Raw genomic sequence first — 23373 nt, 5'->3', positions numbered from 1 at the left:
CTGAAACGGCAGAGCTACAATGTGACCCCCCCCCCCCTTTCTGGTTCGCTACATAGAGCGTGATGGAGGGGGGGGAGAAAACAATTTGTGAAAGATTAGGCACACCCGGGAGCAGTCTGGCCTGCATTTGCCCTTGTGAGATAGCCAAAGCTAGCGAGATAACGGCGGTAATTCTCTCGCATTAGCACATAATCAGAATCCGGCGGGAGGGAGACGGGGGGGGGGGGGGGGGGGCAGAGATTGCGGCGCTATTGGGAACGAACACGTTGCGTTAAAATGCCACGGGTTCTCATTGTTGCTGCACAGGAGCTTATCAGCTGTTTTTGTGTTGAGAAAGCATCGTGGGAGTCCTGAGCCGTGCTTTCTGCGGGTTTAATAAACAAACATGCTTTTAAAAGCGCGTTTTCCAGTCCGCGTCATGGCGCTCTCATAATGTGCGAGAGTGGCCTGATGCGTGGCGTTGGAGGTAGAGGGGATTTATCGGAAACTTTATCAGGGAATAAAGCTTTTTAGCGATTCATACTTGCAAACCTGTTCAGTAAATTGTGCTTATTTTCAGTATTATTCAACTTCTCTCTGAAAGTTATATTCATCCATCCATTTGTTTGTCCTTATAGCCATCAATCCATCCGTTTTCTTACCACCCAGTCGCTCGTTTGTCCGTCTTTCCTTTCCTCCAGGAAAGTATCTAAATAGTATCTAAGTACCTGCGGCGAAGTTATGCCCCGTTTGTGTCCATTCCAGGTGGTTGAACTGAAGCCCGGAGGAAAAGATATCCCGGTGACGACAGCCAACCGGATAGCTTACATCCATTTAGTGGCTGACTACAGGCTCAACAAACACATCAGGCCTCACTGCCTGGCCTTCAGACAGGGTCTGGCCAATGTGGTCAACCTCGAGTGGCTGCGTATGTTCGACCAGCAGGAGATCCAGGTACCGATTTGCTGCTCAAAAACAAGAGATTTGAAATGTTATTATTTAATTGAATTGCTTTTATTGTTTCTCACCCTCATCCTGACAGGTGCTGATATCTGGGGCACATATTCCCATTTGTCTGGACGACCTCAAGAACTTCACAAATTATTCAGGTAGGATGGCAGTAGGGCTACACGGTGTTAGGAGAGGTTGCGCCGTGCCACAATGTAGGTGATTATTACCAGATCAACAGGAGTTGAGATATGTAAGCAATCTCAAAGGAATTGATAACAAAAGATTTTTAAAAAATAAGCTTGATTTTTCAGGCCTTGTTGAGCCTCTAGTTGAATTTTTTTTATTTTGTTTTCAATCGCTTTTGTTTAAATGCATCTTTAATAACTTGTTGGCTCTAAATTGAGCCCCTCTGTTTTACTTTGTTGCTTTTTTCGCATAATTATTGAGACACACAAAAGTCTGGATAGATCCAGGAAACACCTTAAAGACCCCAAATAATCCACCTGCACATAAGTCATGCTTTCTGTTCTTCTAGATAAAATAGGTTGTGCTATTTATGATAAGCGGCATAGAAATGTAAACGATTTAAACTTTGAAAGAGGAGGGCAAACGATATGATATATTTTTATTGATTTATTTTAAAGCCCTTTTTCTGTGGGCAATCGTTTGGATTGCAAGGGTTCTAGGTGGGAGTTTTTCTATTGGCATGGAGGGATAAACACAAAACATTTATATGATTGCAAAAATCGGCTCCATATTACAAGAGGAAGCTTTAAACCAGGGGTGTCAAACTCATTTTGGTTGAGGGGCCGCATACAGCTTAATCTGATCTCAAGAGGGCCACATGAGTAAACTCATTGCAAGATTAAATAGAACTAATAAAAGTGGACTTGTGTTTGATTTTTATATTAAATGAATTTCACTTTTACACAATATATTATGAATAACCTCAGAGTTTTTAAGAAAAGTATGTGCAATTTCAACAATACTTTTACTCAGTTAAACATTTACTTGTGCATTATGCATAAGAACTGATCACAGTGATTGGTACAATGTTGAAAAACATTTATTCACATATTTTGGAACTTAAAAACACTGTCCTGCATGATAAAATACATCAAACAGATAAAAATTAAGAAATTATTTAAAGTCAATTTTCCACATCTGAAGCTCAGTGCTACCATCTGCTGATTAAAACACAGCGCCCCTCGTGGACAATATAGGAACTGCAGATTTTCAATTAAACGAAGTACATGTTTAGTTGTTTTATCATTCTCTTCCTTTTATCTCCTCTTCCTTTCCCCTTTTCTTTTTTTCTTCTTGTTCTTCCTTTCCTCTCCTACTTTCTCATTGTAGTGTCCATATCATTTGAGATATTCCCCGCATGAATCATAATAAAACTATTCACATTCATAAATCAAGCGGCAAAAGCAGTACTGGAGTACTGCTCCACTTGTGAAAGTCAAATCTGATGAGCTCTTTTTGGCATTAAGACAACAATTCTTATTGCCACAATGCCAGACAGAACACTGGAAAAAAATAATAAAAATGTGTGTTTGACACCCCTGCTTTAAACTAAACAAATGCAAATATGCTTTTCAAAATAAAGGTCCTGCCTTTTCCCATTTTTGCTAATGCAGAAGTCTGTTCCAGATTTCTAATGGACTTTAAAGCCCGAAGCCGACGTACGTTGGGTTCAGACTGTCAGTTATTTATTGTAGTGATGTAAAGTTTGCAGGAAGTGGAAAAATCATAAAAACTAACTCGGTAAAATTTGTTGAACATGGTAACATGTTAATTTTTGCTTTATTTAGCCAGGCATTGATCTGATAGTACATTTCAAAGTGAGCGTCATGGAAATCACGAGGGCAGATTAACTAATATCTTATTTTCTTTTTGCTTTATTTGAAGCCATATTTAAAAAAAAAATAAAAGAAAAATTAATGGTATACCCCATACTGGGTAAAAAAGGAACAAACTAAAACATGTAAAATAAATATGCTGTGCAATAAGATACTTATAACTTAACTAATATGATTTCTGTTGGATAACCTCTCTCAGGTGGATACACTGCTAACCATCCCGTCATCCAGATCTTCTGGGAGGTGGTGGAAGGATTTACAGATGAAGAAAAGCGCAAACTGTTAAAGTTTGTCACCAGCTGTTCCAGACCTCCGCTGCTGGGCTTTAAGGTGACCATTTAGAGACGCGAGCGCTCCCACTTTTTTACCCTGTCTGTCTTTACCTTTTCATCCCAGCGGTGACTTCTGTTTGAGGCAGGATATCCAAACCAGACCAAAGTGAAGGCTCTGTCTTAATGTGCCTTTATGAAAGTGGCCAGACTGATAAGAACCCTCATAATGATCATTTTCCTATTAGGCGCGCTCAGAGAAGGCCTTTGTGGTGAACGCTTATCGCCACATTCACCATTGTTTTACAGTTCGTGACCTTCCTCCGCTGAAGAAGTCTGTCTGCAGCCCTTGTGTGTGTTTGGAGACCTTGGCTGGACAAATATTGTCATTCTGAACTTGGTAGATGGTTAAACTCTTCACCTTCTTTTTTTTTTTCTTTTTTTTAATGTTGGGTCACGGGGCTGAAAGCAGCAATAGCTGCTGAGATGAATTTGCCAAGGAGCTACATCGGTCTGATTGTGAATATCATTCTAAAAAGTCTTGAATCATTACAGCTAATTATATCTGAAACGACGTCCTAATCGGAAGCCATTTAGGTTTTTCATTGACTTGATTTATGGGACATTTAGAAAGGGACGGAGAAATACTAGACGGTGTCAGTCGGGGCTATTAAAGAGATTTTATGCCACACTTCTGTCCCACCAGGAGCCGTGACTTGTAAAAGTGTTCATGCCTGTTGAATTTTCATCTTTTATGTCACATTATTGCAAACTTCAACTTATCTAATTAGCAATATATGACATAGACCAGTAGGGTTGGGAATTGAAAAGATTTTCACGATTCCGATTCCCTTATCGATTCTGTGAAACGATTCGATTCCTTTTCGATTCTCTTTTCGATTCCAATTTGGGGAAAAAAGGATAACAAACAGTTGATGATGAGCATCAACTTTGTTTACTTAACTATCACACGAGCTTACAAACTAACAAGGTCAAGATGTCCACAGAAAATGTGCAACCGGAGTAACATTTATATTTGTTTAAATAAAAAAAGGAATATAAGAACAAACTTAAATACAGTAGATGAGTTGTTTAGAATTCAAGAAAATGTAAGTTTGTTGTGACAGTTGCTTATTAATCTCCCTTTAGATAACCTCAGTCATCTAAATCTAACAGAGAAGGCATTCGTTTAATGAAAAAGCATTACTGTACAATTTTGGGAAATAAACTCATCTCCCCCTGATTTAAATAAACGAACATCACATTTCTCTCGCTCCCTGAACTGTGGAACAACTTCGTAGCCTGTTTTGTTACATCCACTGCAATAGCTAGAATCCTGTAAGAATTCCAGCTACCAGTAGTTCTAATTAAACATGCTTCCAATGAAGGGCTGGATTAACGAGAAAGGCACACTCCCTTAATAACCCCAAAGAGAGGTAGGAAACTGGTTTATTTCCAGAAATGGTATATGATTTACTAGGAACCACATTAAGCACAGCCATTCATGTAAAACTAGCTACTTACCACCAGAGTTGCTTTCCATGCTGGTCGTAACTTTAGCTTCTGTCCGGTAAGAATCAAAAACACGGCATTCATTAAATTGTATGCCATGTTGTGTGCGCAGGTGTTTCTGCCTGTTGGATCTATTTCCTCCCGCGGATGTATATGCCATTTTGCAATGATTGCAAAGCGCCTCGTTGCCATCTTTCTCTTCCTTAAAATGAAACCAAACCTTCGACCGCTTCCACCGATGGGGCAGCATTTTTTTTGTTTGGTTTTGCCGTGTGCGTAACCAACGTAAAAAACGTGACTTAACTTGCGTAACTTGCTCAGAGCCGCAGCACAACGGAATCGAAAAGAGAATCGTTTAGCGAGCTGCCAAACGGTGCCACGGAATTGAAAAACACGGAACCGGTTCTGAACAGGAACCGGTTTTCGATTCCCATCCCTATAGACCAGAACAAAGGCCTGCAGGATGGTAGAAGAATGATATGTGGATTTAAAATGTTTCTTTTTTTCCAACAGAAGTTGGGTTGATATTTGTTTTTATCCGCTTTGAGTCAAAATTGTTTTGAAATGACTTTTCGCTGAGTCCTTTTGAGCTTGCATCTACCAGGTCCACCTCTTTGTAATATAAATTGGGCTCAGTCAGATTGGATGGAGAGCGTCTGTAAACATCTTTTTAAGTCTGGTTCTGAGGTCTGGACTTTGACTGGACCATTTTAACGCATAATTAAGCTTTATTCTAAGCCCTTGTACCTCTGGGCTTAGAATATGTTTAGTTGGCTCTTTTGGAAGAGCAGCCTCCGACCCATCCCAAGTCTTTTGTAGCCTTTTAATGGGTTTTCTTCCAGGATTCCCCTAATTTAGCTTCATCCATCCCCTGATCAGCTTCTCTGTCCCTGCTGAAGCGAATCCTCCCCCACAGGATCATGCTGCCACCGCTATGCTTCACCCAAATGACTCCAAGAAAACAACTACACTCATGTAGACTTCTCTTAGCTAATTAAGTAACTTCTAAAGGTTGCTGTGGGGTTTATGTAGATTTAATAAATGCTTTAAACGTATTCAAGAGATAACCGTGGATCATTTTCTTCCCACTTCACGATCATGTGCGACATCGTCTTTGTTGGTCTCATAAGACCTGTAGAACGTTATGAAGATCTGAGGGTGTGAATACGTCTGCGAGGCACTGTGCTGCACTCTTATTTAATAAGTTAGACTATTAGTGAAAAGTTCCTTTATTTCAGTATCTTAGTTTACAAAGTGAAACACATTACATAGATTTATCCCACAGACGGTTTGTAATGTATTTAAGCCTTTATTTCTGGTGATCATGATGATTTTGACATTTGATGACATTTCTGATTAGAATATTACCTCAGAGCAGTTAAAAACATTTTTAATACAGGAATGTGGGTTCAATGAAAAGTATGTTCAGTACCTTTTGGAAAGTTATTTTCTATCTGACAAACAAACCTAATCAGCGCATGTTCTGATGTTCTTGTTCTTGCTGCCATTAGTCAAGAAAACGTTCCTTTTGCTTCAAAGTTGGGAGTGAACGGCGCTCACCTTTAAATCCTTCAGGCTTTGAATGATCCCCCTCTCTTCTCATTTACTAAATTTGACTTTGGCCGACGTGCAGATCCGCCGCCCCTCCCACCCAGATGCCTCGCTGAGACTTAAAGGGTGGTAATTTGTGGGGGAGTGGCCCCTGACCTGGCCCTCCGCTCGAGCCAGCTAGGCCTTAATTAGCTGTCGTGAAAACTGCCCAGGATTCATTAGAGGAGAAATAGCTCTGTCAGGAGAAGCCATTTAAAAAAGATGATGGAAGCTGTCTTTTTTTCTCCTCTCAGAACGATAGTTGTGGTAATGATACTTTTTCAATAAGCAATGATAGTTTAATACGGTAATTGTCAGAAAAATGGGGTCATTATGGCAGAGCCCCTGAAGGGCCATTTAATTGGGTAGGTATAGCCAGCGGGGACATATACTCTAAAGTTAAATATCGGGATGAAATCAGGGCTCGGTAGTTTGTTCGTGATGGAAACCTTCAGTGTCACAGTTTGCAGAGGAAGTGGCCTCATCAGCTACAAGGTTTGATTTTAAAAAAAAATAATAAAAAAATGCCAGATGGACAACATGAAATGACCATCCACTCAGCGTCTCAGCCAAGGGTCAACCCGTGAGCTCGTCTCCCCCTAAATACCTTTCAAAGCCCCAAGCTGATATCCTAAATTTATACTTCCGCTGTATTCGTTTGGCTCCGGACGCATTTAATCCCTTGTGGAATTTGACATTTATTGCTTAATCGGGATGGGTTTGGAAATCGGGATCATCACTGACACGTGTTGATTCACGGCCCATCTGGCTCCGCAGACGTTCGTCCACCTCGCACTGCTAATTAACACCAGGGACGTCACTGGGGATCGACGAGAGGGGTAGGAGGCCGTGTGCATTATAATTTTCATCAAACCTAAAGGCTTTAATAATTGTTTTATTAGTTGTAGAGAGTTTACCCAGTAACTTCAGAAAGTTGGCCACAATCATATAATTCATAGAGAAGCACAGAGAAATTAGCTTGTGAGCAGAATTTGACTATTTTCAGCGTGATCATCCCTGACCGGTGACAAGCCAGACGGAAATTTAAAAACCCAATCTTTCTCCAGTGAATGCGCCACATGGAGACGCTGCCAAGTCTAGCTGGCAACAATCTTCAGTGTGGATGCTCGTACTGAGTAAAGCCTGTCAGCCCTTTTCCGTTTCAGAGCAGCCTTTCAAATGAAGGCAGAGGAAGCACATCTCATTCAGGCTCCAGGATGAAGCGAGACCCTTAAGCAGAACCTGTTCATGTATATCTCTACAGTAAATATAGATGTATATGTAATGGTTACGAACAGACATGGTTTCCGAACAGTAATGGTTGGTTATTGTGTCTGAATTCAGCAGCTCATCAATATCCAACAGCCATAATAACTTTGCTACCAACCAATCAGGACCAGCAAGGTTGCGACAATCAATTCAAATTCAATTCAAAAATACTTTATTAATCCCAAAGGGACATTAAATGCTGGTGTAACTCATGTTACTGGGGTTTCTTCAGCGAGTTGTTGCAGATGGTGATGGCTGCCGTCAGGAAGGATCTCCTGTAGCGGTCTGTCTTACAGCTGATCTGGAGAAGTCTCTGTTTTTCTACTACAGTCTGATTAAGAGGATGCTTAGGGTTGTCCATAATGTTTGAAGAATGAAGAATCATACTTTGCAAAGTTTTAGAAGAGTACCCAGAACAGAAATGGCCTTCTTTATTAGTTTGTTGAGCTTCTTAATGCAACGACCCGCCAGCTGACCAACGATCAAGACAAATGGTTGTTATCCCATAATAAAAAGTTGCATTGTTTGTTTCAACCCATTCGACAAGTAAATTGCATGTCATCATTGATTTTCTGTTTAAAAAAGTATAATTAATTAGCATGTGTGTGGAATTGGACAATTTAACTACCGTATTTTTCGGGCCATAAGGCGTACTGGATTGTAAGGCGCACTAAATATTCTTGTGTAATATCAGTCAGCCCCTCCACATACACAGGTCTTTCCTGAGAGGGAGAGCTATCCGTCTTTGTTGGGAGGTCAGAGTAGTTGGACTAAACAGCCCTGTTTCTAACATAAGGCCAAAATAAACCTTCCTTTATATTTAATTAACTTACTAGGTTTATTGTTGCTAGCATGTACTCAGTGCGCAGGGTGCCTAAAGGCTCCCACATACTCGGGCGTACTGTGCGCATACTGTGAGCTTGGTGGACTCCGCGCTGACCCTTCATAGTCGAGTGTACTGTAGCCTACATTTCTTGTGGCAAATTCCTACAATTCCTACACATTCTGCCAGTGGGACGAAGCGGCGGAACGAAAATGTGTCATTATCTAGCTCAGCACCTAGAGCTGTTTTTTTTCCAGCAGGCTCCCACCTGTCAGGGAGAACAGGGAGGGACTGTGATGCCGTGCGTCCTTGAGACCGCCTGCTTGGAGCAGCTCAGTGTATCAAGCTCAGTGTCACATAGAAAACCGTTCGATGTAAAGACTTCTTGCCGCTGAGAAGTTGTAAAAAGTTGAGCTGTACACTTGTACGCGCAGAGTGAAATACGGCCGAGTATGTGGGGCCATTCTACATGAATGCACTTCTAGTTTCTACATTACAGTCAGGCAGTCTTGTAGACAGCTCAGGGGTCCGATCAGGTAGTGACACAGTTTTTTTTTATTTTTTTATTTTTTTATTTATTTAAGCAAATCCAAAATACAATTTTCAAAATATCAGATAAGTACAATTAAACATATGGCAGCCATAACAGATTTTTTTTTGAAAGACAAAAAATAAAAAATAATAAAATAAACTAGGTAGTGACACAGTGTACCGTAATGCTCTGAATATCCATTGAGTTGAGCGGCTTCGTTGCTTACCAAAGTCGTACTTACACATTGTAACAAATTTTTGAGCGCATTGTACCACATAAAATCAGTAATCATATATAAGGCACACCGGAATATAAGGCGCACCATCGATATTTGGGAAAGTTCAAGGATTTTCATTTTCCCTTATAGTCCGAAAAATACGGTAATATAGGGGCTTATTAACATTTTGAGATTCCTTATTTTTTTCTGTTCATATAATATAGTTCATATAATTTGCCAATGAAAAATAAAGTAGAAAAAACATTTTGAGACGCTTTAGTCGGTCTCTGATCAACACTAAACCTTTTTTTTTCTTTCCACGTTTGCCCACAGGAGCTTTATCCAGCCTTCTGCATTCACAACGGTGGAAGCGACCTGGAGCGCCTGCCTACAGCCAGCACCTGCATGAACCTGCTCAAGCTCCCCGAGTTCTGCGACCAGCACCTGATGAGGAGCAAGCTGCTATATGCCATCGAGTCGAGTGCCGGGTTCGAGCTCAGCTGAGCCGGGGTCGGACGGCGTCTCCGTCTCCGTCTCCACGCGGGCGGACCCGTCGCCACCCAGGTGGCTTCGGCGTAAAAAAAAAAAAAGATCATGATAGACGACAGAAGGCAAACGAGGCACTGACTGATTGTTGTGTTCCTGTGAGCGTGTGTGATTTGCCAAGTAAACAAGAACAAAAGGGTGACATTTAGTGAGAAGCTCTTCTTTTAAGCCCTTTTGCTTTTAGGACATTTTTAAAAAAAAAATCATGTTCGAGAGCCGCACAGAAGAGCAGCGGCTACTCGCTGTGTCATGCAATGACACGAACAATCGTCGTTCCACCAAAGAGAAAGTGGTGTTGTATCAAAAAGGCAGCCTGGCAGATATGGTGGGGGGTGAAAGGGGGGGGGGGGGCGTTAAAGCGCAGCGGTGGGGGGAGCAGCTCTGGCTGCAGCCACTAAGTGTTTTTCACGTAGAGGTCAGGGAGATTCCAGTTTTAGTGATTTCTAAGCTTACGGTGCCTTGCAAAAGTATTTATACCACTTTAACACGTTCCATTTTATTACAACTAACTTTAATGTATTTTAGACCAGCACTAAGTAGTGAATAATTGTTGAAAGGTGTGTGATTATAGTTAAATGTTTTTTTTTTTTTTTTTTTTTAAAGATATAGATATGAAAAGTGTAGCATGGGAGTCAATACTTTAGCTTTCTCTGGATTTACCGATCCAAGTCTCTACTGGCGCATTCCCAGAGTTTTTTTTGTTGTTGTTGTTTTTGTTTAGGTGAGCAGCTACGTCTTGGTAGGTTCGATAACTAAACTCTGCTTTAAAATTCTCCCCGATCTCTCCGTTTCGCCTTCATGACGCCGTGTGTTTCGCTAGGATTGTATTTAGGGCCGTAGCGACGGCTTTCAGAATATAATCCCTTTGCAAATCGTGTCCTGGAGGGTTCTTTACCTTTCGTTCCACAGTTGTGCCCCATGTGTTGGTCTACCGAGGTTGGCAGTATGAAAACGTTTGCAAGGCACTGTAACTTCTAACTGGTTTTATGTCTAAAAAACAAAAAAACATAAAAATCATTCTGCAAGTGTGAACAGAGACCGGGACTTTGCTGGAGTAAATCAGAGGAAAGCAATATATGATCACGGTTTTTTGTTGTTGTGAATATGTATATGTTTTACACAGCCCTTGTATGATTCATGTATTTGTTATTTGTACAGGTTGGTTTCTGTTCCCACATGTACCTCCCCTCTGCCCCTCCCCTCTCCCCCGCCCCCCCGCCTTGGGTGAGCTATCTTTTCACCTGATCAGCACATGAAGGTTTGTGTCCCGCTGACGACCCGTGTACCAACAGGGTGAAGAGAGTGAATACGGATAAGAATAAATCCGCTTTTTCGTTTTGCATTTTCCGTCCATTAGCCTTCTGTTTTTTTTTTTTTTTTTTTTTTTTTTTTTCTTGTTGCTTGTAATTTACAGTAATGACCGAGGCATAAAACGGTGCTTTGTGGGGAAATTTCCGCTCCCGAGTTTTACGGCCTCTGACATATAATTAAAGAAACATCCAGTTAAGAAACACTGAGCAGAACTGTTCTGGCCTTGAGATGCATTATCGGGTTGAGCACAAATTAAGATTGTGTGCGTTTATCATAAATCTCGCTGCCCTCGACGCAGCACGGCCCGGGAAGACATCCAATCCTTTTCTTGGACCGAGTCCATCCCTCCGTCCTATCCGTCTCTTTCTCGCTCCCCTCTGGGCTCCGAACGGCCAGCGCCTCCTCTGCTGTCGGCGCCGGAACCGCCGCTCCTCAACTGGGCCAGAGAACCCATAGTGGTAATTGGGTCTTTAAAACCGGACTTGTCGTTGAAATGAGGGATTCATCTCAATTACTGTGAGATTTATTTAGGTCTATTACCCTGTGATGGATTGTAACTGACAGCGTTAATGCAGGACATTATGAATCATCTCCAGTTATATAAAAAAAAATTTAAGGGTTGTCTGAAGCTTTTATGTTTGTTTGTCTGACTTCAGAGTAAAAGGAAATGTGAGTAAAGAGTTGAATTGAGAAATGTAGCTGCTTTTTGAAAAAAGAAAAAAAAGTTATTTGTATAGTGTCATCCATAAAGAACTGAAAAAAACTCAACTGATGCCTCACAAAGGCAAAGCCTCTTATAAAAGCATAAAAACATGAGACGCTGGTATAAAAGTAGCATGTTAAATGGCTACGGTTAAGCTAACAAGAAGCTAAGACATGATAGAAATGCTAAAGCAAATGTCAGCTGCCAGCAAACATTTATTTCAGTCGTCATTTACAGTTTCTTGCACCTCTCAGGTTTTAAGGCTGCAGCTTTCGGGAGCTGAGGAGCACAGAAACCGAGTGAACCCTCCACTGGTTTGTAGAAAAAAGGAGGTCCAAGGCACTCTTCTTCAAAAATATAAAAAGCCTTTATTTAACTGGCTAATTCATCATAGAACCTCAACTGGTTTAGTTCTGGTCCACAGAGTTGAGAAGTGTTTAAGGACCTGCAGGACATCAGTCATGCCCGATCAGCAACTCTGACGCATATTTAGGCCCAAGAACACTCGGTATTTTATAGACTCGATTTTAATTCTATCCTTTGACAAACATATTGGAGTTTTGACAGCGACAACACGTAAGGATGTTGTAACAAGTACCATAGCTGCAAGAAAAGCAGTAGGTATTTGGACCGGTCTGTTTTGTTTTCCTACACTATACCGCCATCTAGTGGCAGCTCGTGGTACTGGTCGACAGTTCAAGCATTTCCAGTTGGTGTTCTTGTTTGCAGCCAACCGGGAAAGTATGATGTACAATAGCCATCCTTCGTCACAAGGGATGTTTCTGGGTGAACGTTGTCATTTTTAAAGCACGTCTTTTCTGTGTTTTACTCAAATCTTGCCTTCCTGGACAAGATCAGGGAGTTAGGCAACCTTGTGTCTTGATTTTTTTTATTAAACTTTTTTTGATTGCTTATTTGCAGCAGTTCAGCCAACATTCAGGTTGTTTTAAAGTTTATAGTCGCAAGCCTTTTATCCATGTGCATCTAATATCATAACGGTCTGTTAAAGACATAAGCGCTTGATGCATATTGACCTGTGCGTGGATTGTATTGCTGACATTCTCTTTGGGGCTTTCTTAACTACATCCTGACTGACTAAAATGCCCCGTATAATTAATTGCTGTGTGTCATTTTCATTGGGTACTCTGTAGCTGGCAGATTCTAGATCTAACTGCCTTACCGACCTTCATTTCTCCTTTAAAATCAAAGCAAGTGTTTGATTTTTAGACCCGGTTTGGCTCAAAGCTAGTATCCTACACTTGCTACTTCATCCTCTGATTTGTGATGAGTTTATGTCAATGTTCTCATTTAAAAAAAAATCAGACCTATGAATTTTTTTGAAGGTTATTATTGGTGCAAGTGGCCTCTATTGACCGGAAACGGTAAGACATGAACACACAGTTCTAAGGATCTCTTATACATTCCTGCTCACTCATTATTGGCACCCCATTCATGTTTTGCATAACTGACTGAATATCTTCAGAAATAAATGGAAATGTACCAAGTTTATATCAGCAGGATGTTTCAATTGCAGGTCCAAAGTAGTTTAACATAGACAATTGTTATTTCAACATAGATATTGTAATTCCAGAGGGAAAAAACAGAAAACCAGCATGTGCAGTAAGATTGACACCCCATATTTGGTTGCACACCTTTGGCAGCGATGCTACCTCTTCTCAGGTGGCATTTTCTTCCATACTTTGCAATTTGCTCAAGCTTTCAAATATTTGCAGGGTTACTTTCTCCAATTGCAGATTTCAGATCCCCCCCCCCCCCCCCCCCCAAAGATTTTCAACTGGATTGAGATCAGGACTCATTGCTGGCCATTTTAAAACAGTCCATTTTTTCCCTTTCAACCATTCCTGCGTGCTTTTGAATCAGAATCAGAATCAAGTTTAATCGCCAAGTAGGTTTGCACTTACAAGGAATTTGACTTGGTATTGATGGTGCAGACAAAAAATAACAATACAGTAATTTTGGAGGTGTGCTTTGGGTCTTTAGCATCTTGGAGGAACCATGAGCTTCATTCACATCAAACAAAGTTTCCATACACTGGGCAAGACATTTCGCTCTGGAACTGCTTGGTAATCTTCTGATTTCATGACGCCTGTGATACGATCAAGACCTCCACTACCAGATAAAGCAAAGCAGCCCCACAGCATTATGGGTCCTCCACCACGCTTGACTGTTGGCGTGGTGTTCTTTTCCTAAAAGGCTTCATTGCGTCGTCTGTAAACATACTGTTTGTGTGCATTACCCAGAAGGCTTGAGGTTTGTCCAGGTTCTCTTCCGCTAAGATCAATTGTTCTTTATTATGTCTTTCCCCTAGCAATGGGGGCTACCTTTGCCTCTGCCCATGAAGCCCTGCTTCATTTAGTGTGTGGCATGTGGTACTTATTGAAACAATTACACCAGACTGCTCCAGGTTGGTCTTCAGGTCTTTAGATGTTTGACGTGGTGTTTTTTCCACCATTCGCACCAACCTTCGAAGATTCTTGTTGTCAATTTTTCTCCCCCAAAATGTTGTTTCCCTTGATGAATTTCCTTCAGAAGATACTCAATATGTACTTAAACTTCATGGGTGCCAATAATGGTGAGCAGCACTGTTCATTGAATGACAAAGGGTGTCCAAACTATTGACTATTGTGTAACTTATTAAAAGCATTTTAAATTAGAAATTTATCATTTGAACTTTAAATGTTTCAGGCAGAACCAACTTCTGTTTATAATTTTATTGTGTTATTCTTATGTCGCAGTCCATGAAATAAGCGATTTAAAGTACTATGGCTTGTCAAATATACCTCAACATCTGATGGGTTAAAAGGTGCAGCGAGTCAACTTTATTCCATTTATAATAAATAGAGCAGTTTTGGCCTACCCCGCCAATTTAAGACCATGAACAATTAAAATAAGCTGTGAAATAGTTGCCTATACGTGTTTACTTTTGCATGTTTGTTCTATTTTTAAATGTAAAATATCATTTTTTCCACTTCATGAATATTGACACATTCAAGCAAAATTTTTTTTTTGTTTGAAAATAAAATACAATGCTGTCACTGTTGGAGCTCCGTGCTGGCACAGAGCGTTCCACATTTACAATGTTAACCTATTATAGGCTATGCAGTTTTCCTCTACAGTCAATAGGTGGCGCACCGAACCATTTGTAGCATCTTCTTAGCCCCATGATGGGTGGCAGCTGTTACCTAAATTTCTTTATCGGTTTTTTTCCCCCAATAGTTGTTAGCTCCGTTTATAAATATCCGGTTTTAAATCCCTAATCGGCCCCCACCACAAGATGTCTGGTGTAATTTGATATCAGTGTGACAACAGAGACGCGGCGTTGGAGTGGACCTTCAAAGACCTGCTGCCTTTAGATGTCCCTCGGAATTATGGATTACAGGTTAATATTTAGTGTTTTTTTTTCTGGACCCCTAATGAATTCGCACTCAAACTAAGATAATAATCAAGCCCATGATCACTAACTACATAATACCCCTTATTTTTAGGAACAGATGATCTCAGGACACCAAAGACAGCCGTACGATATCTTTGTATGCGTAAGTTATTTTTCTTGGAGTGTAAGGCAAATTCTCAAAGTTAATTGTTTTTAAAAAATAAATGAATTTTAATATGGATATTTTTTGACAAAAATACACCTTTTTAAGTCGAAGGGTAACCGTGGAACCCAGAGCTGCATTCTCGGATTTCCGAATGCCCCTGAACGCAGCCGATCAGTTAGTGTAGTGGGCAAGGCCAAAAAAATCCTCCACCATCATTATTAAACAGCTGCAACCGACTGCAGCTACACTTTCAGTTCTCAGGTAAAATACAGCTTGACCAGCAATAAGAGAGAGGGCTTCGGAGCGGACACCACTGTCACAGGGGTACGTATAATTATTGTCTTGCTGTTTTTTTTTTTTTATATTTTATTTAGCGCGACATTAAACGCCTTAAGGCTGGGTTCGGCCTCGGCGGAAAAGCGGTTAAATCGCGCCGTGCCGCATAGTCACATTGTGATGCTGCGGTGTCCTCGGCGCTGCCGCCGATAATGTTTCTTATCTTGTAATGCCTTTTTGCGTTAGGTTATACTTTAACCCTGCCTCCATGAAGCGGTTTTCAGAGCCGGAGCGGATGTCTCGTACTGGTTAGCAAACCAAGCTAGTTGCTATTACTAGCCAGAGCCAGCTAACTTTTATCGGGGACAGTTCAGTGTTTATAAATAGCCCTTTGTGCTAGCTATGAGAACCTCATGTGTCTGCTTTGGCTCATCATGTCTTAACGTGTTGCCACAAAGCAAGAAAAAGTCCTGCTTCTTGTGTTAAAGTTACCACGACTTTATTTTTAGAGGACATTTGTCTTTTGGTAACCATTGTTGCTCTGTTGTTATTGTGTTTTTTTTAGGGGGTTTATGGCTCATTGTTTCTGCTCTAAATTACGTATTAATCTGCGAGACATTCTCGAAGTTTCTGTTTGTCTGATTGGCTGCCGGTTTGCAGAAATCCTGGAGATGTTTTAGTGTTTTTTTCCAGTTGACATTATGTAAATAAAAGTCACACAGGTTGTTAACAGGGACGGTTTCTATTGGTTAGAGTCCCTGGGGGGAGAAGTTTAAGGATTATATTTCAGCAAGTGAAAGTGATGCTACTACTTTTTTTTTATTATTAAGGGTTTTAACCTTTTTACACCTCTTGTTTTAGTATAATCCAATGTTTTCAGTTGTATAAAAGTGAATTCGTGTTTTCCTATTCTACCCAAGATAAGAAGGTTGTAATGCCAATCATGTGAGAAAATCCCCAAAGGAGTTTGTCCTATCAGCAACATCAGGGGAATAAAATGGATTAGAAGATAAATTGTGTGAAGATATTTATAAGCTCTGGGAACTGAGCTAACTTTATTTCCCACTCTTAATAATAATAATAATAATAATAATATATTATTATTATTATTATTAAAACAATAACACTGTGCTTGATTGCAACCTACTTTAATGTTTCAATGTAACTGGCGTGAAGTAGACAGTTTTTATTAGAAATCTTTGTTTTTAAGATCGATTATGCAGTAACAGATTTAAAGCCATTTTTTTTTTTTGTATCTGTATTCGGTATATTGTGATATTTAATTTTTCTGTCATCAAGCCAAACATTCTCCATGAAGATGGTTGACAATTACATAATCTATTCCACAATTCTTCTAAAATTACATCTGCAGTCCTCCTCTTGCTAGCAACTTGGAGGCTTTATTGAATGTTGGAAGTTACCTTAGACCCTGTAAGCACTTATCAGTGTTTTTAAAGGTTTTGACAGAGAAATGTAACAGTTTAGAGCCTGTGCAAAAGTAAAAAATCCTTTTTTTTTTTTTTTTTTTTTTTTTTTTTTGACTGGCTTTAAATCAAGTCTTTCCCTGCATATACCCTTCTACCTTTCTTTTTACAGGATTCCATAGATTTCCTGCTTTTTACAGTAAATGTTTCTTTGGTTAAGAGGTTTTTATCTGTTGGATGTCTTTTGGGAAAAGCGAATAGAAGATTAGTTGGGTATTAAGACAGGCCAGCGTATATTTCAATACAAAAAAAACGAAGGCAGTCAGCGGGAAATAAACTGGCATAACTGGTAAGGGCAGTTAAATTGTTTTCCAGTGAAATCTTCCCCGCCTTGTAGACAAAGTTATAATTGTCAAGTTGAAATAAACCTTTGAAACATTCCCACCTGAAAATGCTGCTTGGATCATATTTCCAGTGCTATGCATTCACGCTCTGCCTGCCAATAACACGTTTGACCAGATGAAAGATCTCTCACTGCCTCTGTTGCACACTTTATGGATGTTTTATTTTTTGCTATATCTAGTGCATTTAAAAAAAAAAAATAGAATATTGTGTATAAGTTAGGGCCGGATGATATAGGGGGAAAAAAAAGCATATTGATAAAATAGAAATCTTATTGACGATATCGATAATTATGAACAAATTCAAAATATTTAAAGTGCAGCCCTGACCATTTTATGCTGTTGCTTCATGACCTATTTTTAGATACAGAACACAAACACTGAATTCCAACTCAACCCTTGATCAACCAACTTTTTACCAGAACATGCTCTCTGAACTCTTTGAAGGGGGCGGAGCTTGGTCCCTGTGTCTGCGTTTTTAATGACTGTAATAACCTACATGACTGGAATACATAAGGAAGAACAACTTTTATTCTATTGAACTTTTTATTGATTCTTTTTTCTATCATTGCTATACGTGATTGAATTATCGTCCAGCCCTAGTATTGGTTCAATATTTTTACCAGTCATCTCAGAAAGTGAAGCTCATCATACATTGTATAGAGTCATTATACAATGTAATATCTACTTATCTATTGTGGTTTATTCTAAGCCGCTGTTTCTCGTCAAAGTGACGATTGTGGCTTACGGACAATGAAAACGCGAAATTCAGTGTCAGAAAATTAGAATACTGTGGAAAAGTTAATTGTTTGAAGCTTGTGGTGTTGCACCCTAATCAGCTACTCTCCTCAAAACGCCTGCAATAGATTCCTGAGCCTTTAAATGGTCTCTCACTCTGGGGCCGTCGGCGGCACGATATGTCAAGACTTCTGACATGATAGCTGCCCAGAAGACGGTCATCCACACCCTTCAAAAGGAGGGTTAACCACAGAGGGTTATTGCTGAAGAAGCTGAAGTGTTCAGAGTTCTGTATCTAAGCACATTAGCTGAAAATCGAGTGGAAGAAAGAAGTGTTGTAGGAAAAGATGTGACTAGTCCACAAGGAGTGGACCGAGCTTGGAGTCGATGCGTCAAGAGCCACCAAACACAAACCAATATCAGACATGGGCTGAAAACGTCACATTCATCCTGATTACTGAAGCAGAGACAGCGTAGACGCGTCTTACCTGGGCTAAGGAGGAAAAGGCACTGGACTGTAGCTCAATGGTCCAAAGTCCTGTTTTCAGATCAAAGTAAATTCTGCATTTCATGTGGAAATCAGGGTCCCAGTGTAGCGTTTAGGGTGCCATGTCCTCTGCTAGTGTTGGTCCACAATCAACACAGCCGTCTACCAGGAACTTCTGGAGCACTTCATGCTTCCCTCAGTAGACGGGCTGTATGGAGATTTTTCTTTTCAAACGCAATTAATTTTTGGGTTTTCTTCACCGGTACGCCGTAATAATCAAAATTGAAAGAAATAAAGGCTGTAAAATATTTTTTACGCTATGTCGGAGTCGTTGAAATTACTCACTTTCCTTAAAAAATGACTGGCAAAACATTTGCACTTTATAATAATGCATATTTTGGGTGTCATTTTGGGCCCATTAAAGACAGAGTACAGTCGCACACTTAGACTTTCTGTGTAAATCCGATCCTAATGTACTGTCCTCATCGAAGGCTCCTCTAAGTTGTGGTGTTCCTCAAGGCTTCTTAAGACATGTTTAGTTCTTCTTTTATATAAAAAAGGTATTTCTTTTAGTAGATGATCTCCCACTGAAATTGAGTTGAAGCCTGCCAGAACTAAACTTGTTAAAATGTTTTTAAAGGATGTTGAAACCAGGATGGAGCTTAACTAACTGTCTTTGAATTGCATTAATACTCTCAGATGTGTAGCAGGGCAATTGGTCTCTTAAAATACCTTTTTAGTTGTGCTGCCGTTGAAATTTCTTTTAAAAAAATCAGTTTTAAACTTGATAAACCTGTCAGTCTAGCTTCTTCCATCTGAGCTTGATCTCAAAAATCAAATTCTATCTGATAATGCCCTTAAATGGTTGTCACTGTTTTTTTTTTTCAGACTCCTTTTGGTTTTAACTCCAGTTGAGCAGGCTGTCCTTTATTGGTCTTTTATGTTTCTTTTTATTGTTTCAATTGCTCTTATTAGATTTACTGTAGCTGTTGTATTGTTTGTTTTTATCCCATGGACGCGTACAGAACTTTGCTCACAGGTTGTGTAAAGCGCTCTACAACACTTGATTGATTGAACCAGGCCTTATCAAGCGTTCTTATACACAGTAAATTTCCTTTTTGCATATCTATAGCTTCGTTTAGTGCCGTTAACACGCGGTTTGTTGTTGTTGGTATTGCGCGTGCGTGAATGGCAGGGAAAAAACACATGGATACCCCCGCTCCGCCAGTCTGTCCGCGGAAAACGTGTTTTATTCCCCCCCCCCCCCCCCGCTCCGCCGAAAATGTGTCGTCCACAACCACCCGCCCATTTAGGCCATTCCTGTCTTTACGTCTGACGGCTGCTTTAAGTATATAGTAGCTTCTACGTAATGGAGTTTCCATGTGTGAGCTCCAGTTTAATGACCTGGATTGAACTCTAGGATTTCCTGTCTGTGATAACAAGGTATTTCCTGCTTATCGCAGGCAATAAACCCTTTACTGAATATGATGCATCGTTACCCAACGTATTTCCTCAAAGCCTTGAAACTCTTTAACCAGGGAGTCGTCGTTCCCAAGCCGATGCAGAGTTTCAAAGAGCATACTGCCTACTGGTGGCAGGGAAATTTCCACTTTTTTAGCGTTTCTGCTAGTGTTGTGCACGGAGATCACAATGAAAACGTTCTCTTGTAGATTTATTGACTGAGACGGAGAAAGCATCCTGTTTTTACCGGTAGTCGTGTGCCGTAGAGTAGGGCAGAACAATTAATCGCATTTTCAATATAATCGTGATTTAAAAAAACGCAATTTCCAAATCGCAGAGGTCAGCAATTTTTGACTATGTAACAGTTAGGGAATTATACACGTCCTTTAGGTGTCAGTAGTATGCTTAAAGTGGGTTTGCCTCCACATGGAAGGGAAGACAGTTGCAGCAGTGAGATGATCTAATTTTATTACTTGTTTTAGAGTTTGTATAATAATACAAAGCATCAAGTACAGGTCAATCAGTTCAATACATAGACTTGCTTGTTGGTTGGACTTTGCACTTTTTGTTCAACAAGGATTGATGTCCAAATCAACTAAAAGCTGTTCTCTTGACTAATATTCTGATTAATAGAAACATTAAAAGTTCATATTTAAAATAGTCCTTGTTTACAAACATCTTTATTGAGAGGCCATTTTTGTTGCTTGTAGTTAATGCAGAGAAAAGTCAAAATTGCAATTTTGATTGAAATATATTGTAGGCAGAACACAATCATTACTGCTCCGAGTTTAGATGCTGTCGGGTCTTTTAGCAACTAATCTACATGGCGAGGAAACGAATGAATTTGTTGTTTGTATATATTTTAAAACACGTGATAAATTAAACTGGGAAAAAAAAATCGCATTAAATCGCAATATTAAGAAAAAAAATCGCAATTAGATTATTTTCCTAAATCGTTCAGCCCTACCGTAGAGTTTGGAAACACGTTGCACTTGTAAAACAAGTAAACTTGCAAAGGACTTTAAAGAAGAAATGCTTCGTCAGGTGTGTTGTTTTTACTTGAAGGCGAAAACGAAATACAGTTCTCCTTTTTAAAGGGAGAGCTCACGTGGCGCGCCCGCGTAGCTCAGCTGAATAGAAAGTCTTGAGCAGATGTCATTTTTTTTTTTAATCCCCTGCTGCTCGACTTCCCTGGAAGTGTTTGCTTGTGTTTCGTTCCCAATTCGTTTGCGGATGCTTAAACTGAAAAGAGCATTAAGATCAGACCACACCGGGCGAATGTTTGTCCCTCGGCGTGGATCTCGGGGAACACGCGAGGCTGTTGCTTTTTAATTGACCTGACATTTACCAAAAACTGTCGTACGCGGCTCCTTTTTTTAGAATTAAACAGAACCGATACCGATGCAGCAGATTCACTCCGTTTTCCAGCCACAACATTCCTCTTTCCCTTCCCTCACTGTGGCTAAACTTGTGACATTTGACCTTCATGTTACATCGGTCACACCAACAAGACCTCCTCATGTCACCTGAAGAACATCTCCAAGCTCTGTCCATTACTCTCCTTCTTCCAAAGATAAAAAAGTTGCTCATGCTTCCGTCTGGAAACTGTATTGCTGCAGCACACTTTGTTTAAAGGAAACTCCATCCAGAAACGTCACTGCGTAGAGAACGGGGCAACCCGGGTCCTGATTGGGCGACGGAAACACGTACGACCGCATCACCCAGATCCTTCATTCTCGCTTCTGCTGCTTTGAGTTTGAGCTCAATATTCTAGTTCTTTTTTACGTTTTAGCCCTTATAAGTAGAAAAATGCAAAGTGAAGCACAAATTCAACTTAGTTTTCAGTCTGTCTGTTGTGTAACGTTATTACAGTTGAACTAAACAGTTTTTAATTTTCTGACTATCCCTTCGAATCGTTAAATCCCCCTCAGGGCATTTTGTTCTGTTCTGTCTTGTTTGGTTTCCGCAAAAAAAAAAAAATGAATCATTTGCTTTTCTACCAATTTAATTGACCTTTTATGGTAGTGTTGATTTCAGCTACATAAATCAGCTTGGCTTGATATGTCCCACTGAGGGCTTCACCCTTTTTTGGCGTCTGTTCCGTGTTATCAGCCTGAAAATGCAAAATCTCAACATGTTGCAGCAAAATCTTTTTTTTTTACGGAAGTTTTTCACAGCTGCTGATCACTTTCCCAGAACGTTTCCTGAAAACTTTGCAGCTTCATAAATGCTACGATTGTGTCCCACACGATTCCTTTGCCGATGACATTTCAGACACCATGGGTAAAGTTTTTTCTTTTCATCCCAACCAAATATTCTGCAGCCTTAATATGCTCGTTTAACTGCGGCTTACCTCTGAGAAGAACACCCCTATATAGTTTATCACCCTATTGTCCATACCTGCAGCACTGTTGAGGGACGCGTGTCTGTCTCCAGCAGTCACTGAGCAGGAGGCAGGCCGTCGCAGGCCAACTCGTAGACTACCGTACGGGACAAACAACCAGGCCTAAAGGCCATTTAGAGAGACCGGTTAACCCAACATGCATGCTCTTGACCTGTGGGAGGAAGCCGGTACCCAGAGACAACCCATGCATGCACAGGGAGAACATGCAATCTACATACAGAAAGGCCCAGGATTCAAACCCAGGACCGTGTTACTGCTTATATGCTTTCCTATAAAGATGGATGGAACTGGTGTTTAACAGCTTAGCGCCTTGCTCCTACAGACGACCTGTGAGTCTGCTAACGCTAGGCTAACGTTAGGCTAATATTGCTGGAATCCATCAATTTAGCTTTAGCCCTACCACAAGGATCGTATTGCCTAGTCGACAAGACACATGCGATGTGTAGATCAGGGGTTCCCAGAGTGTGGCGGAGCTGCAGCTCGCTAGATGAAAAATGTAATGGTGGTCTGACAGTGCCCCCCCCCCCCCCCTCCTCCCATACACACAGACACAAATAAACATTCCCTTTGTAAAATTTTAAGTCAAAAACTGTAAATTTAACAAATAGAAATGTATTCTTTATGTAGAAAAAAAAACTTCTACGCTTCATTTTTAGATGATATATAGAGGAACTTATCTTCTTCTACATATTGTGCTGTATATGCGCACCTAGCTTGTGGCCTCTACTTCATTCTCGGAGATATGCTCAGTTGGCTGAAATCGGGGAAACTGTCATGCAGGTCAGACATCTAAGGTTAAAGTTGGTGATGAAGGAGAAGAGGAACGAGAGAGAGAGAGAGAGAGGGATCTGAGGCAAGAGAAAACTGCAACGGATCCGGGAGCAGAAAACTAGCGGGAATCAGAAAATGTCTCTCTAGCTCTCTCCTCACTTCACGTCGTTTACGTCAGGAATGGGAAAATTTAATTTGGGCCGAAATTTTATTTACAAAATGAAATTCGGTGACACGGTCTCTGCCTCTGTATTGATCACGCAGCTCCTACAAGCAGCGCTGCCCAT

The 23373-nt window shown here is 40.4% G+C and overlaps 2 protein-coding genes across 4 annotated transcripts in view; both read left to right on the top strand.

The window, feature by feature from the left end:
- ube3c (ubiquitin protein ligase E3C) overlaps positions 1-9690 on the top strand; it is a 41249-nt gene extending 31559 nt beyond the window's left edge. Inside the window, exons 21-24 of the mRNA XM_012853165.3 lie at positions 745-933; positions 1022-1088; positions 2992-3122; positions 9338-9690. Coding sequence (XP_012708619.2) covers positions 745-933; positions 1022-1088; positions 2992-3122; positions 9338-9508 — 558 coding nt within the window. The 3' untranslated portion in view covers positions 9509-9690. The remainder of the gene's footprint in view (positions 1-744; positions 934-1021; positions 1089-2991; positions 3123-9337) is intronic.
- Positions 9691-15296: 5606 nt separating this feature from the next.
- dnajb6b (DnaJ heat shock protein family (Hsp40) member B6b) overlaps positions 15297-23373 on the top strand; it is a 39488-nt gene continuing 31411 nt past the window's right edge. For 2 of the 3 annotated variants that reach the window (XM_021310931.2, XM_012853168.3), the window contains exon 1: positions 15298-15448. The gene's annotated coding sequence lies outside the window, so the exon portion shown is untranslated. Of the gene's footprint in view, positions 15449-23373 lie in introns of all 3 variants that reach the window. The other variant, XM_012853167.3, reaches the window with a different exon arrangement.

This window comes from Fundulus heteroclitus, chromosome 21 (genome assembly GCF_011125445.2).
Source record: "Fundulus heteroclitus isolate FHET01 chromosome 21, MU-UCD_Fhet_4.1, whole genome shotgun sequence".
NCBI lineage: Eukaryota > Metazoa > Chordata > Actinopteri > Cyprinodontiformes > Fundulidae > Fundulus > Fundulus heteroclitus.
Note: the sequence above shows the minus strand (reverse complement) of the source record. Positions and strands in the feature narration are given on the sequence as shown.